The sequence below is a fragment of the Equus przewalskii genome, chromosome 2, assembly GCF_037783145.1.
Source record: "Equus przewalskii isolate Varuska chromosome 2, EquPr2, whole genome shotgun sequence".
Classification (NCBI taxonomy): Eukaryota; Metazoa; Chordata; class Mammalia; order Perissodactyla; family Equidae; genus Equus; species Equus przewalskii.
This window is the reverse complement of record NC_091832.1, coordinates 69,783,032-69,800,530: the sequence shown is the minus strand read 5'-3', so window position 1 is coordinate 69,800,530 and position 17,499 is coordinate 69,783,032. Positions and strand designations below refer to the sequence as shown.

General features: G+C 40.2%; 1 protein-coding gene across 5 annotated transcripts; it reads left to right on the top strand.

The window, feature by feature from the left end:
• Nucleotides 1–1,835: 1,835 nt before the first annotated feature.
• Nucleotides 1,836–17,229, top strand: MSMO1 (methylsterol monooxygenase 1). 5 transcript variants are annotated; one of them, XM_008544111.2, is made up of 6 exons: nt 1,836–2,153; nt 7,154–7,439; nt 11,319–11,467; nt 12,396–12,522; nt 13,794–13,948; nt 16,095–17,229. In XM_008544111.2, the coding sequence occupies exons 2-6, from the start codon at nt 7,185–7,187 to the stop codon at nt 16,288–16,290; spliced, it is 882 nt and encodes a 293-aa protein (XP_008542333.1). In that variant the 5' UTR covers nt 1,836–2,153; nt 7,154–7,184; the 3' UTR covers nt 16,291–17,229. The 5 variants fall into 5 exon arrangements, with proteins under 5 accessions (XP_008542333.1, XP_008542406.1, XP_008542469.1 ...); XM_008544184.2 differs by having other exon boundaries at nt 2,073–2,361; XM_008544247.2 differs by having other exon boundaries at nt 2,077–2,281.
• Nucleotides 17,230–17,499: the final 270 nt, after the last annotated feature.

The following is a 17,499-nucleotide window of genomic DNA, read 5'->3' as shown; positions in this document are numbered from 1 at the left end:
AGAAATAATGTATGTTAATGTGCTTCAAAAAACAGGGCCCTCAGTAAATTACTGCTCTTGTTGCCGTTCTCTGAACCTCCTGTTTCTTCACTGTAGGAAACAAGTGAGGAGCTGCCATATCTGTTTCCTTTCAGCTCTCAATCTCCAAGACTTAAAATAATAATTTGACCCCTCCACATACATATAGCTGCTGTGATTTAGAAAATATATCTATTGTAGTAGGCTTCTAAGTCAGAAATAATAACATTTACTGAGCACTTCTGTGTTCTAGATGTTGTGCAAAGGGCCCTACATACATGATCTCCTCATTTGATACCCTCATTTAATCATCATAAGAAACTCTGAGATACAGGTATTATTACAATACCAGTTTTACAGAGGTACCGCATAAGACTTTGAGAAGTAACTTATCCAAGAGCGCACTGCTAATAAGTGACAAAGCCTGGTAAGTCTGACCCCACAGTGCATGCTCTTAACACTACTTGACAGAGGGCAGTGGGTTTGGGCAGAGGGAAAAGTGGGCTGCAGTGCAGTCACACCCACAACCTCAGCCAGTTGGAGGGGGAGCTCTGGAGCTGGGCTGGCCAAGCAAAGAAGTCCTAAGTTGGAGCAAGGGGCTGGTCCTTTACACTCCTGCATCAACCAGTCACTGGATTCAGGTTGCACCACGGAAACGGGGGTGTGCCCTGAGGAGAGGTGGTTCTCTCCGCCAACACTCAGCAGCTGAACGCCTGGGTAAGTCCTGAAGAAGAGGACCCGGACGGTGCTCCACAGCATGCTCTTCAGGACACCACTCCCCTTCCTGCAGAGACCTCCTAAAAACAGGGCTCTGATTCTGACCACCAAAGGGACAGATCCCATTTCTTCTCATTTGATGTGACCTGTTATGATACTTTACAAAAAATGTGGGTGTCAGACACATGGAACAGCTAGGAGAGTGAGTAGCGGTCACTGGACCTCACAGGGGACGTCCTCAAGCAGAGGCATCTGAACTGATGGGTAGGAAAGAAGGCGGCTGAGTATTTCCGGCAGAGGAGCCAGTTTGAGCACACCCACGAGAGAAACAACAGCATCCTGTTCTCAAACTTGTATAGAAAGTGCCTTTAGCCAACCCAAATGGTGCCCTTGTGCAAATTTTTACAAGGCACTTAAGTGAAAGCTTACATTCGTATGTTATTACACCATCTGTACATAATTTGACACCCTGGCACACAGCATTTCAGTGTCGAGGCATGGCTAAGGCTAGAGCTGTTACAAGGGTTACAAAGTGCCAAGCGTGTCAACCCTCTGTCCCCGTGCCCTGGCGCTCACTGTGTCGCCCAGGATTCCAACACCGGAGCCTTCTCTCAGCCAAGGCCTTAACACCCCTGGGGAGTAGCCATCTGCCATCCATTATGTCAAATGATTTTCTAAACGTTTCTGAGCCTTGAGTTTTTGCATCTGCAAAATGGGGATAATGGTAACTAACTCTGGATTGTCGCAGGGGCTACACTGCGTATGAAATGCTCCATCTTCCATATGTAGAGGTTTATTAAAGGATACTTGGGCTGGGGAAACAAGGACGAAAGATCTAAATACAGGGTAGACCAGAGGAAGGCGGGGCTATCTGTAAACACAAAACAGTCTAAACAGAGTTTTAAACTCATTTATACTAGTCTCTCCCCGGGTTTTGGCAATATGGCTGCTACACACTTCACGTCTTAAACCAGGTCGCGGTGACGGTGTCCTGGTACCCTCTCGGACGGCGCAGGCTGAAGTCCGCAGGCACACCAGTTGCCAAGGCAACTCGTCGCTCCTGCACGTAGCGGCCGGCCGAGCAGCTCCGTCACGCCGACACGCCGTCACGCGCCCTCGCGCTTCCCCGCCTCCGGGAGCGCGGCGGCGCTGGCCACTGGCTGGAAGCCGCGGTCTCACTATCCTCACTCCATCCGCGGAGCCAATGGTTGGCACGGCCTGGGATTCGTACGCACGAGTCACACGATGCCGGCAACCGCAAGGGCCAATCACAGCGCCGAGGAGGCGGGGCGGGGAGCCCTCTCAAGCCAATAACGGCAGGAGGAGGCAGCCTCGCTCCCTGGGCCCCACCCACGACCTGGGAGAGGCAGGTTCCGAGGCTGCATCCCTTTGCCCGCAGTCCCGGCGCCATCGTCCAGGTGAGGGGGCCGGAAGGGAGCCTCGCGGGCGAGGAAGCGGCGGCGGAGGGCTCGGGACCAATGCCCCGCAAGGTTGAGGGGAGTGGAGTCGGGCGTGGATGAGCGCTCAGAGCCGGACGAGGGCCCCGGTACCCGATGTGAGGGCGGCGGTGGAGGGAGAAACGGGTGAAAAGCGTGTGCAATCCTTAAGTGATGGAACTGGGCTGAGGCATGTTTCTTACCTTTAAGAGTTTACTGTCATCGGGAGACAAGACGTGTTAGAAGACAGTTACAGCAAAGTGTGATAGAGTGATGCAAGTTTTACAAAAACAGAAGCACAACTGGGGCATAAGATCTGTTGTGTATGTGCGGTGAGACTACGTAGTGAGGTTGGGAAGGGCGTCTTAGAGGAGGTTACTGAAGGATGAATAGGAGTTGGATAGGACATTGCTGGCTGTGGAATGCTGTTTCTGTGGGCAGAGAGAAATGAAGCCGCAGGAGGAATGAGAGGTCAGATTTTGTAAGAATATGAAGTGTAGGATGGCGAGAATGTGAGAGAGGAAGAAGGGAGAGGCCTGGCAGGGCCTGTTGTGCATCACTGAAGGCCTTGGTCTTTATCCGTAGGGGAGGCACGCCCCTGAACTTCGGGGCTTTTAAGAGGAGAGTTAACTCTGCTTTTTAAATAGATTCTGGCCTTGTGTCGTAGAGATAGGGTTTAAGAAGGGCACGCTTGGAGACCTGGCATCTCCAGCAAATGAGGGACCCAGTGTGATCCGGGCTTAACTAAGGTAAGGGGCCCAAGGGCCCACACTGGCTGACAGTACTTAGACAGCTGAACTTTAGGATTTCTCAGAAAATCCATAAATAACTACATTTCTTTTTTCTGGGGATGTCGTCTTTCTGCTCTATCTAGAGCAGGCTTCCCGTCAATCAAGTTGCCTAAGGATGAGAAAAGGAGAAAAAAAATCGCTCTTTATTTCCCCTCCTCTCTGCTTTTTAATTCCTGTTTTGTGCTTTTGTTCGGTTGGTGGCAATGTATCCATTCTCCTCCCTTATGTGTGGAGAGTAAACTCCTGAACATTAATTAATCCAAGTGTCTCTAAATTGAGTAGAGTTGGAAGACTTCACCCAGGCAGTAGCGATGGGAGGGACTTAGAACCTTCTTCTGTCTGAGATGTCGAAGTAGGTGATGGTGCAGTTCCCCAAGCTAGGGATTAACGGAGGGAAAGTATTTGGGTGCAGGGAGCAGTTGCTGAATCTTGGGAGGTGTTGGACTGGACCTGCCTCTGAGCTGTCTGATCCGAGATGGCGAGTACACTTAGGGATCATCAGAATCTGGAGTTTAGGGGAGAGGGCTAGAAATAGAGCTTGCGGATAATATCAGCAGATTTTAAAAACAGGAAGTAGTTAAGATCACCCAAGGTAATCTAGACTAGCCAGAAAGGAGTAAGGAAAACATCATGGGAAACTTCCCAGCCTCAATTCTCGAGTCTTCTTTCTCATCTCCTGCTTGAATCTTTGGATCTGATGTTCCTTCCGCCCAAACCATCTCTGTATCCCCCTGCCCCACCCTGCTTTACTCTCTTAATTTGGTCTCCTCCCCCTTGTGCTCTGCATCTCAGTTTCGATGATATCTTTCTGTAGGAACTCTTTCCTGGACCTCTGTGCTCATGGCATTCTGTAAATCCAGGTCTTGATGTTTCTGCTCACATACCTTTCTGATAGTCCGGTGCCTTCTTCATGTTCCTTCCTAGATTTTACATTTTGTGAAGTCGGAGGTGAGAGCAGCAGCTGGCACAGTGCTGCACATCACTGCACAAATTAAATCTTAGTGTAACATGTGAATCCCAAGAACCAAGGAAGGAGAGTATTTTGAGGAGAGAAGTGTCAAATCTTCCTGATTGTTAAATAAACTCCAAAGAAGGCTCATTGGATTTGGCAGTTAGGAGAGACCCTTAGTGATTTTAGCAAGTAAATTCAGTGTGGTGATGAGACTAGAAAGCAGGCTAGCTGCTGGAGAGTAAATGGGAAACGTGAACACAGACAGCCTGTATGGATCACTCTTTCAGGAGGCTTGGGTAAACTGGACGAATTATTCCCCTCTCGCTGTAATATTTATTGTGTGCTTTATTAATTAGATAGCATAACATAATGGATGAGAGCACAGGCTCCCCCACATAGCATTTTTATAATTTGGGAAAGTTGCTTAATCTTTTTAAACCTCGGTTTTTCATTTATAAAATGGGGATAATAAAAGTCCTTACCTCCCGAGGGTGTGGTAAGGATTAAAGTCTAATAGAGAGAGCCTGTAGCCCTCTTACAACTCAGTTCCTGGCATATGGAAAGTGCTCAGTAATTGTTAGCTTCTTGTGGCTGCTATTTGTCAGATCCTATGGTAAGGACTTCACAAGATTATTTCTTGGACTCATTAGAACTATTGTTATTCTTTTTTTTCAGCTTCAGTGAGGTATAATTGACAAAATTGTAGGATATTTAAAGTGTACATTGTGATGATTTGATGCACGTATACATTGTGAAAAGATTCTCACTATCTAGTTACTGTTGTTGTTTTTTTACAGTTTTGCAGATGATCAGAGAGGTGATGTGACTTGCTCAAGGTCACACAGCTAGTAAGTGGTACTGGTTAAACATTGTTGAATTTGGCAATGAACCTCATGAGGATTGCAACAACTTTTATTTTCCAATTTAGAATATCATTGAGGGCATCTTGATGTGAGTGTGAAACTAGATTACAAGTAGTTGAGTGTGTTGTGTGAGTCAGAATCAAGCAGTGGGAGGCTTTATGTTGACCTCCTTTGAGAGAGACGTTGGTTAGCGCAAAGCAAGAAATGGGACAGTGGCTTGGGGGAGAGGCGATAAAGGTTGGGAAAGCTTTTCTCAAGAAAGGAGGACTTGAGTATGTTTTTAAACTTGAGGGAATGACCTCAGTGAAGAGGGAAATTCAAAAGATGAGAAAGGGTTAAGTGACGGACAAGTTCTTGATGAGGTAGGTAAGAACACAAGACTGGTCAGTCTCAAAGGAGAGGGTGAATAAACAAAGGGAAATTTTGAGGTTGGGAGGGCCCAGGATGTCACACTATAGTCTCCATGGTGTAAGTCATTTGAGAATGAGGACAAAAGAGTAAGGATGCAAAATGAATTCAGAGACCTGTGGAAGTTGGCTAAGCTTCCCGACATCCTCTAAGAGGAATGGGATAAGGTCAGTTTGGGAGTGGAGGAGCAGACTGGAGCATTTTAAGCACTATTGAGAGCACTTCTGAGGCTTAAAGTATTTGTTTTTAGAGTGGTCCATCATCGTTCATAAATTAGAAACAGCACTGAACATTTTTAGGCAAGTAACAATCTTCATAAGTTTCTCTATTTTTTGATTTGGTGGCCTATTAAGCTTATTTATTACAGAAGCAAAACATGGTCGTGAAAAAAATTAAAATTGTAAGAAGGTACTAAATGGAAAGTAAAGTTTTCCTCCTCTCCTCCGTAGCACCCCCGGCTGTGTGTGCACGTGAGGACGCACACACTCCCTACTTCCTCTTGGTCACTTTTCCTGAAGGGCACTGCTCTAGATCATTCCCTGGGTCTCCTGTACATTTTCTTTGTGTGTCTCTGTATGTGCATATGCATGAAAGTGCATGGATAAAAGGCGTACCTTGGGGCCGGCCCCGTGGCCAAGTGGTTAAGTTTGAGCACTCCGCTTCCACCGCCCAGGATCTCGGATCCTGGGCGCGGACATGGCGCCATTCATCAGGCGTCCCACATGCCACAGCTAGAAGAACCCACAACTAGAATGTGCAACTATGTACTGGGGGAATTTGGGGAGAAAAAGCAGAAAAGAAAAAAAACAGATTGGCGACAGTTGTTAGCTCAGGTGCCAATCTTTAAAGAAAAAAAAATGCATAACCTTTTCACAAAAATGTAGGTGTGGCTCTTATCCATATTATTCTGCAACTTGCTGTTTCACTTAACACTGTAGCTTAGCCATCTTTCTACGTAGGGTGTACATCTTCCTCGATCTTTAAGTGGCTGTAGAATTGTCTCTGGAAGGAGTTAACAGAATTGATTTAACTCACTTCTTGTTGATGGACTTATTTATGTTTTGTTTTTCTTTTTCCTCTCTGTTTTTGCGATTATTAGCAATGCATCCTTCTGTCCTAGTGTGCCTGTCTGTACACTTGAGTGAGAAAATTGCTGAGTCAAAGGGTGTATTCATTTTGAATTGTGATAGATACTGACTTTTTCCTCAAAGGTATATTAATTTCCCCATCAACAATGTACAGTGATGCCTGTTGCCGCAGATTGTTCCCCTTATCATTCCTGGGTACCGGGCACTATGAAACTTAAAAGATTTTCTCTTTAGGGTGCATTTCCTTATTTGAGTCATGTTTGTTTAGTTAGTATTCACATTAATTTTTCTGTGAACCACTTGTGCATGGCCTTGGTCATTTTTTTATTGGCTTTCTAGTCTTTTTTCTAAAACACACTTCAGTCCCCTTTGTTATATTATAGGTATTGGAAATATTTTCCAGTTTTTCATTTGATCTTTGCCTTTATAATTGTTTTTTTGTTCCGCAATCAGAAGTATTTAATTTTTATGTAGTCCTATTTGATGGGCTTTTTCTTTATAGATTCTTTGGGTTTTAAGTGACACTTTTAAACTCCAGTATTGCTCACTAAAATCACAAGTTTTTCCCTGGAGACCACACCGAAAAGTCTCTTTAAAGATGGCTTGAAATTCTTTATTCACTGTTGTTCTTTTAGATCCTGCTCCTCGAAGTTAACATGTGGCTTTTAAATCAATATGTACAAGTGGAGGTGGTCATGACATCCGGTAGACTGGTTTTTTTAAACTATATGGTTAGAACCTGAGAAATGGGTGCTTCTTTAGAAATTATTATTTTTTAAATTATCAAAAGATGCATTTTTAAAGTTGCTTTCTTGGAATTTTATTGTTTAGCTTGCTTTATTGCTTATTTATGCATGTATTTATTTATTTATGTTTACAGAATTATAAGGTCGTCTGCAGAGATTTGAAAAATGGCAGCAAATGAAAGTGCCAGCATCTTTAGTTCAGCGTCCTTGGCTGTCGAGTATGTAGACTCGCTTTTACCTGAGAATCCTCTGCAAGAACCATTTAAAAATGCTTGGAACTCTATGTTGAATAATTACACAAAGTTCCAGATTGCAACATGGGGATCTCTGATAGTTCATGAGGCCCTTTATTTCTTGTTCTGTTTACCTGGACTTTTGTTTCAGTTTATACCTTACATGAAAAAGTACAAAATTCAAAAGGTGAGTATGATGGACTTGCCATGGCATGTTATCATTAGTGTTGTTAAAGATTTTAAAAGTACATGTAACTTTGCTTTGAGAGAGTCTAGAGCAGGGCTCTCCAACAGACATAGAATGAAGCCACATGTATAATTGTAAATTTTCTAGTAGAATACATTAAAAAGAAATAGAGACATTAATTTTAATAATATATTTTATTTAACACAATAAATCTAAACTATTATCATTTCAACAAGTAATGAGAATTAAAAAGTACTTAGTGAGATATTTTATCTTATTCTCATAATAAATCTTTGAAATCCAGTGTCTATTTGACACTAATTTTAGCCCGTCTCGGTTTAGACTAGGCACATTTAAAGTGTTCAATAGCTACTTGTTGCCAGTTGCTACCATATTGGACAGCACAGCCCTAGATCATTATTGATGATATTTCAAGGATAATTTGTTAAATTATGCTTTAAGTAGATGTAAAGTTTATCTAATTTGAGTTTATAGATTTTCGTTTTTAAACTAGCTGGAATGCAAAGTTGGGATTTGTGGGTATTATTTTGCAATTGACTCCAACCCCTGATGTCTCAGCCCCTAATTATATGTTAATATTCTAAGATCTTGCTCAGGGCTGTTAAAGTTTTATTTTTTCCCTAAATAGAAGGTGGTAGTTGAGCAGCATTCCTGTCGTCCCAAATAAAGAGGCGATGATGCTCCTAGTTTCTAGGTGTTTGCTTCAGTGCGCTAAATGTTTGTTGAGAGCCCACTATGCATGACAAGGTGTTGAGATTTGCAGATGCCTCTTCTCCGTGTGAAACAGGGAGAATAGTGAACTCTACTAATGTGTAGACTGATGAGCTTGACACAATTCCCAGGAAAGAATCTGGACTAGCTTATTAGAGAGAGATGATTTATCAGCACTTGGTAAACCCGTGGTAGTTTCTAATGCTTACTGTTTACTTTTTAAAAAGTCATGCCAAGCTAAAACTCAGGGGCACACAGTCTTGGTAGAAAGTAGGCATGTTGAGAGTGTTCATCTGTGGAGAGTAATTTGCGCTCACTGAGTGTCCTTCCATTGGCAGTCAGTGCACATGCTCTTTCATCATTTATGAGCTTCATTGCCTCTCCCAGTGAGTCTCACTTGAAGCAAGTCTTGACACTGATCCCTTGTGGGAATCGTGCAGGGGGTCAGGTGACCGGACTCCAAGCCAAAGCAGGGGGGAAGAACTAAGGGAAACGGGGCAGGGAATAACAAGGGATGTGGCCCAACAGAGAGGATCCTGTTACCCTAAATTAAGGACGCAGAAGTTCCAAAATGCTTTTTTATAAGAGGGCCTGCCTTGAAAGGCAGAATTCAGTTTCGATGTCTAAGTTCTCTTGCATGTTTGGGGAGATTCTGGCTGCCAGGTGTCCCCCATTGATTTGTCTATAAGGCTGATTTGTTGTGTGGCTGGCTAGGCCGACGTGTCTGTGTCCTTCTGCCCTCTGCAGCGGGCTCGTTGGTCAGAGGTGGTAACCTTTCCATAGAGAGGACGACCTTTTTCAGTCAAGGTTGTACGAGTGACTTTAAAATAAATTGTGGCAAAAGAAAGGACAGGCAATCATCTAGTTGGTTACAACTAATTATTTTTATAAACAGAGATTGAAAAGCTGGGTGGTGTGGCTTCAAGTCTACTCAGCATGCCTTCCTTTGAGTTTCACAGCCATTTAAGTTCCTGCTTTGAGCTTTTTTGATACTAAAATAAATTGTGATGGTAAATCAGTACAAGTTTTAACAACATAACGGAGTTTAAAAAGAAGGAAAAAAAATCAGTGCAAGTTAGATACAGGTTTATGCATTTTGAAGGCAGATACCCTGAAACATTGGGGGCCCAGGAAGAAGTTGTTGGGTGATGAGACAGCGCTGAAGGCTTTCTGCTTTCAAACAGAATGCACTCCGTCACAGTGCGCATGCTTGGCAGTGAGGGGGAAATGTACAGGAATGAAGTGATAAAGTAGACCTTGCAGGATCTGTTTTTAAAAGTCATACATCTTAGTAATTCTCTAGGAATTTTCCTCAAGGACACATGTACTAAACACATTCTTTCTTAAGTCTGTGGCCCTAATAATGGTATTCCTTCAACTTAGGATGCAGTTGTGAATAAAGTAAAATATGATGAGCTCTGATATTCCACTGCGTATGAGTTTTTAATTAACTATCTTTTAAACCACTTTATGTACACTTGAAACAGTATAGCATATGATTTTATTAGTTATAGTTGATGAACGCTGTGTTAGTTTCTGCAGCTACACGGGTGTCAGATTCTAGCTAGGAAATTTAAAAGTCTGTTAAACACAGTTTCTATGGGAAACAATGCCACTGCCAGCCCAAGCCAGAATCCTCGATTTGTTTTGTCTCCACTCGTGGACTGGAAGTTTGGAGGAATGAGGTCAGCTAACGCTCAGAGTAAAAATAGAAAGACAGACATATGGGGCTGGGCCCGATGGCGCAGTGGTTAACTTCGCACATTCTTTTCAGCGGCGCGGGGTTTGCCGGTTCGGTTCCTGGGTGAGGACATGGCACCGCTTGGCAAGCCATGCTGTGGTAGACGTCCCACATATAAAGTAGTGGAAGATGGGCACGGATGTTAGCTCAGGGCCAGTCTTTCAGCAAAAAGAGGATTGGCAGCAGATGTTAGCTCAGGGCTAATCTTCCTCAAAAAAAAAAGGAAACAAATATAAATTGCCTTGTCTAATCGCCTCATTTTATTGTGGAGGAAACTGAGTTGTGAGCACCAGGGAGCTAGTTAACTGGTGAGTGGAGGCCCAGGGATTAGGGCCCAGCTCTAGACTGATTCTCAGTTCATTGCTTTCCCTTTTTCTGTCAGGGAGGATAGCTCTCTTACAGAATTTCAAGAATAGACGTGGATCAGAGAACCTAGGCTTTAGATAGTCCACGACCTAATAATTGCCTGTGTGATCCTGGGCAAGGTAGTTGACCTTGGGCTTCTGCTGATGCGCACTCGTTCCCGTACTTGGGATATTATGGTTCAGTTATAAGAATTTCGTTGGCAGATTTCTGAATTTTTAAGTAAGCACATTTAAAACAAAGCAATAACTACTATTTATTATCACCATCTTTTTGTAAAACCAAAAGTACTTTTTCTTATCTAAGTGCAGCCTTTAAATTGAATAAATTTAGTTCTTTTGTATATGGCTTGCTAAGCAAGTTGATATCCTGATGAGGTTTTATGAACGGCTTGCTATGTGGATTTCACCTTTCTCATTTTGGCTTTAATCTGTGAGCTTCATCACCTGTGGGCAATAGCTCTCCATTCTTTGGGAACCGCTGGACACATCTCTGAAGTTCTCGCTCAGAGAATGTATAATTCTGTCATTGTGTACAAACACGAATGCACTTATTTCTGGGCGTGAGTACTGCTGAATGGCAGGAAACGTCCCGCCTGTGTCGAAAGCCTCCAGCGCTGCGTGTGCTACTGCTGCCACAGCTGGGCGAACCCAACTGTCATCTCAGCATAACACATTTCTTCTCCCCTGGAATTCCTGGTGGAAGAAGTGAATGATCTGTGGGCAGCAAAGACGGCAGAGTTGCTCGTTCTGTAGTGTGTGCTCCCGGATTTGTGTTTTAACAATTTCTCCAGCTTTTTAAAGTAGTGATGGTCATTGTCAAGAATTTAGAAAGGGAGGGTGCGATTCCTGGGCCTTAGTTACTGTAATGTTGTAACTGTAATACAGAATTCACATGAAATAGGATTAAATATTAGCATCAAGAATTCTAATAGAATTAAGGTCTCAAATAAACTTGAGAAAAAAATTAGGAATTCACTTCTAGTTGTGAGGGTAGACTACTGATCAGAGGCTAACCCTCAATATTGTGATTTTTCTCCACAGGATAAACCAGAAACTTGGGAAAACCAGTGGAAGTGTTTTAAAGTACTTCTCTTTAATCACTTTTTTATCCAGTTTCCTTTGATTTGTGGAACTTATTATTTTACAGAATATTTCAATATTCCTTATGATTGGGAAAGAATGCCAAGATGGTATGTAGATAAAGATTGGATTTTTATACTTAGTCATGGTTCATTACCCAGTTAAAATATACTTAATATTTATGTCGTCTTTCTTCATTTGGTTAATGTTTGTTTGTTCTACACTTTAGAAGTAAATAAAATGTAGAAAAGTAAGCCATAGCAGAAACTTAAAATGTTTCCGTTTTTATATCTTTCTGTATTTTAATGTAATATTTTATTGCAAGGTGAGTTTCTTGCATCAGAAGTTTTCCACAGCATCCTTTATGTAATTGTATACAGATGCACATGCTCATTCTAAGAAAAAATGTTACATTTTGAGTCTAAAGTGAATGAAAAAAATGAGAGAATAGTTTGAGGTTTATAAATATTGTGTCCATATACATACAAATATATATTATCTGAGCACATTTGTATTCAAATAATATTTGTATTAAAATATCTGTTCCTGATATAACCTGAATATACCAATATAGAGATATATATCTTTTCTATGTAGTGGATATTCAACAAAGCGTTTCTATGTATGTGTGCGGTTGTATATTAAATATTTTTGCCCATTGCTCTTAGGTCCTTCTCTTTGGTGGAAAAAAGTGATGATTTTATCATTGTTAATCTTAGTTCAAGTCTTTCATCAATATTACTCTTTTCCCAGAACTCTTGGTTCTTGTTTCTTAGCTCTGATTTTATACCTGTGAATTTCATAAAAAATGAATTAGAATTGGTATAGTGGTCAATCTCTTTAACCATTCTTAAGGTGGTATTGTATAGCCACTGTATCTAGCAGTTTTGAGAATATGTTGATTAATATATCCATTTAGGTCAAGCTAGTAAGTGGATATTTGGTTTTATGTAATGTCTCAAATGGTGATCCCAAGTAAAAGTTTAGATGTTTAAGTAAAAGTTAGTTTATACCCATTACAGTGTTTTCATCTTAAAGGTATATGCTTTTGGCAAGATGCTTTGGCTGTGCGGTGATTGAGGACACCTGGCACTATTTCCTGCATAGGCTCTTACACCACAAAAGAATATATAAATATATTCATAAAGTTCATCACGAATTTCAGGTATGTTAGAATTATATTTAATACGTTTTTTTTCTATTAGAGGCAAAATGTTGTTATTTTTATCTCCAGGAGACAAATTCTTTAAATTTGTCAGTGATGTTTCTTTCTTTTTCCTTTGTCAAGATTGTTAAAACAACACACACACACATACCCCCAAAGCCAGTTCTACACCTTTTCTTCAGTATCTTAATTTCATGGTAGATTGAGATCTGAAAGAAAAATGTTCCCTGAAGTAGTTCCGACTCTCATCGTTGTGGCCTGACCTCTCTCCTGACACAGTTGGATACCTGGCAGTTCGATCGAGGCTATAGTGATATTGGAGTCATTTAAATAGGACCCCAAAACAATGAGCTTTAATCTTTAGACTTCTAAAACAGTTCCTGACTTAGTTTTAACACATTTCTCCCACATTGCTGACTGCCACAAAAACAGTGGTTTGTATCTGAGCTCCTTTGATGAGCTTAGTCAGACTGGTGATGTCAGTGTGTCCCCGTTGATCCTGATGGTGTGGTATGCTCAACCAAGCGTCCCTTTCTCGGCAGAACAAGTTCAGATGCATCAACCGAAATTAGAGTTCAAGTCAGTTGTTTAATGCCTTTGTCTTAAACCATCAAAGACAGTTATCAAGATTTTATTGAGGACGTCCTAGAACCTGAACGTTTGGTAGGAAAAAGATACTTTTATTGAGAATTAACTGTTTATATTTATGTAGCTAGTTAGAGATATGCTATCATTACATAGAGAAACAATATAATTTTATAAAACTATATGCATAAATAAATTAGAATATTTGTATTAGCCAGAGTTCTCTAGAGAAACACAAAGAATAAGAGAGACACATACAGATTTGTTTTAAGGAATTGGCTCCTGTGATTGTGAGGGCTGGCAAGCCCAAAATCTGTAGGGCAGACCACAGGCTGGAAATTCAGGTGAGCGTTGCTGTTACAGTCTTGGATCTGAATGTCACAGGGCAGCAGGCTTGAAACTCAGGTGTGCAGGTCTCTATGTTGCAATCTTGAGAATCCCTTCTTCCTTGGGAGGTGTCAGTGTTTGCTTTAAGGCCTTCCGCTGATTGGGTGAAGCCCACCTGCATTATGGAGGGTAATCTGTACTCAGAGTCTGCTGATTTAAAATGGTAATCACACGTAAAAACTACCTTCGCAGCAACACGTAGACTGCTGTTTGAACAAGCAATTGGGCACCAGAAGCTAGCCAAGCGGACACATAAAATTAACCATCAGAATATGTTAAGCAATTCTTATCTATTTTAGGCTCCATTTGGAATGGAAGCTGAATATGCACATCCTCTGGAAACCCTAATTCTTGGAACTGGATTTTTCATTGGAATCTTGCTTTTATGTGATCATGTAATTCTTCTTTGGGCCTGGGTGACTGTGCGGTTGATAGAAACTATTGATGTCCATAGGTGAGTTATGGTTTCTATTCAGGTGTAAGGTATCATAAAATATCTTTATTTCATGGTTATAAATTATCTTTCTTTTTTTGTTTATTTTGATTTTTTAATTGAGATATAATGGATATAAAATAGTAGTTTTAGATGTACAACATAATGATTTGATATATGTATATATTGCAAAATGATCACCACAGTAAGTTAACACCCATCACTACATAGAATTACAAAAAATTTGTTTCTTCTGATGTGAACTTTTAAGATGATCTCTCTTAGCAACTTTCAAATATAATACAGTATTGTTAGCTGTAATCACTAGGCTTCACTTTACGTCTCCGTGACTTATTTTTCTGATATCTGGAAGTTTGTCCCTTTTGACCACCCCTCACCCATTTTGCCCAATGATTTGATAATCATTATCATAGACTATCTTTTTTTCTAAGTAGATTAATAGGAGAAGTTAACCTTTTTAATGTTGTTATTTTTAAGAAAACAAGAGAACGTGATCATCGGATAAAAGTTCAAATAATGGAATTTTTTTTTTACATCCCTGTCTATGGCTATTGTCGTTTTTATAGTGAGAACATCTGCATATATTATTTGGGCAAATGAAGTAAGATTTTGATAGCTACTGCAAAACCGCCCTTCAGAAGGATCCCTCTTGACATTTCCAGCGGGAATATATTAGAACACTTTCCCCCTCCCCAAACCCTTCCCAACCTGGGTACCACAGTCTTTGTAATCTTTGTCGGGAAGAGGGCAAAGGGCTTGCAGCCTTGTGATCTGCATTTCTCCAGGGATTCATGAGGCTGAGCATCTGTTTGTGTGCTTATTGCCCAATAGTATTTTTTTCTTCTTTGAATTACCTTTTTATATCCTGTGCCTATTTTTCTGTTAGGTTATATGTTTTGTAACCTATTGGTCTCCTGTAAGCTTTATTTGTTGCGTATGCGTAAACGTTTTCTCTCTGTCATTTGAATTTTAACTTTTGGTAGTTCTTTTATAATACTGAAGTTTTTAATTTTCATGTTGTGAAAACTATCAGTCGTTTTCTTTATGGCTTTCGGGTTTCATTCCTTGCGTGGGTCTTCCTGAAGCATTGTTCAAATGAAAATATTTTTGTGGTTTCCTTAAAAATCTGTTTGATACTGTAAGTCAGGACCAGCAATTACTTTATCCTTCTGTAATGAACCTAACCCCAGCTCTTGAAAAGAATATTGAAACAGTCAGCCTTCACTGAGTAAGGATGTTTTGATTCTCTCCTGCCCTGCACTGATGCAACCACTGCTTGTGATAGTGCGTATCTCACGTGCTTCCTTTCTGTGGATTGGAACGCATTTTGTGGTAAATTATTTCTGTTTAATGCCTTTTAAATGCCTAATATTCCTAATTTTCCATTATTTTAAAATTATTATATATTCATTGCATTTTGCCTTGGGACTTATTAGTATGCCTGTAAAAGCAGAACATCAAATCCTAAGAACTGTTTTAAACCACTTAAGTAGCAAAATTAATGCTTCTAGTCTTCGGCAGAGAATATCCTTCTGCAGATAAGTTGTAAATGATGTCTCCTTCATTCTTTCTGTCCTTCCATTGTTCTTTTCTCCCTCCATGCCTCCCAGTCTCCTAAAGGGAGAGCAGCATTGGGGTGATTCTGACTGGTGTAATTGTGGATATCAGATTTTGTTTGTAATTAGAAATAAAGGAGGAAACTCTAGGAGAAGTTGCTACCCAGTGATTCACAGGTTTAACCTTCTTAATGCTTGACACTAATTTCATATAACTTTTCCTAAAAGACATATGTGGTATTATGGACATTACTAACTATGGTGAGAAAGCTCCTCTAGAACAGAAAAGAAAAATAATTCTCAAAAATCTGGATCTAAAGATTCATTACTGTAAGCCTTCTCTTTCATCCCCTGGTGTATAATACTAATTTCTGTAGATCTTTTAAGTTTTTAAAAATTTCTTACAGTGATTTCTATAATATGCACTATTTTCTGTGAGTTTTTGGTTTTTGTAAACATGTCAGAAATAAAATGACTTAAGTGAGGTGAAATGTTATTTGGATTAGTTAATGAGCATGTGACTGTCACTAAAGTGTTGATTATTAGAGGTGCATTTATTTCCTTCTTAAGCTTTACCATTTTTCTTTCAGTGGGTACGATATTCCTCTCAACCCTTTAAATCTCATCCCTTTCTACGCCGGTTCTCGGCATCACGATTTCCACCACATGAACTTCGTCGGAAACTATGCTTCAACATTTACCTGGTGGGATAGAATTTTTGGAACAGACGCTCAATTTGTTGCCTACTATGAAAAGATGAAGAAGGTTGAGAAAAAGACCGAATGAATATCTCATATAAACCTTCCTGAAGATACATGTTTTCCTGGATTAAAGCTAGTAGCTAACATTGCTTCTGGGGAGCAGAAATAAACATGTGTCTTGGCTGCTAAGTGATAAAAAGAACATTAACAACCTCTAATTATCTTCCTAGTGGGAACTTTTTCTACTTTACATACAAGTTCTGTATGTGTAGAAATAAGTAAATATGTATTTAAGGATAATTTTCATGAGGGAATTTTAAAGGCCATCTTGCTAACCTCACAAAAGGTATTAGGTCATGGAAGAAGTATTCATGTCTTTTCCCTCAGTGATACCATGGGCCCAAAGTTGGAATTGCTCTTTAAATCTTTTAAATAGATAGTGGCCATTTCAGAAACTCTTAATAGTAATGTTGGCCTCATATTGAACTTTAAACATTTTTTAGAATTTTCCTAAAAGTCAAAATATCATGGGTTGAACCACATCAATTAATACAGCACGAGGGAGCCTGTCCAGAGGAATAGCCAGCACTGAGAATTTCCACTCTTGTCTGGAGCTGACCAGTTTGGGGTGATTCTCTTTCTTTCAGAAGTCCTTTTTGATTGCAATGTGCTACTGGTGTCTAATTAATTAGAAATTAAGGCATTTCTGAATTGATGTAAGTGGAATATTTTAATCTAAAAGTTTTCAGGTTACTTGAATATTTTTTAAAAATTGAGCTTTATTTCTGCTATTTACCCTTTCATTTTTGTATATCAAGTTATTATACTTAAAACTGTTATCTTGAAACTTTGTGAACCAACTTGCTGTATTTGCACTTTGAGCTATTGAAATAAATGTGATTTTTTTGTCCGATTATGTGGTTTCCACTTCTGAACATCAGCTGTCACCTTTTCTTATATTCTTATAAGGAAAAGTACAGAAATCACTAAATTAAGTTTCCTAATAAAAGGAATAGTTCTGTTTTTTTAAGTGCTTCATTTGCTAAACTCTTGGCGGTTTCAACATGTATTTATTGGGCTGGCCATTGTGGGAAATTCCATTGACCTGTAAAGCAGAAGATGTTGAAGTAGCTCTTTTCTCTGCTTAAAAAAAAGTGCATGTTTTCTGTGCAGATGGATGAATAGAGCTTACCTTTTTAGGGCTGGTTGTATCTCAAGTATCTAGATTCTAACTCAAATCAAGAGTTGATCATTCTAATTTAATATATGGTAGTACCAAATTGTTATTTTTTTC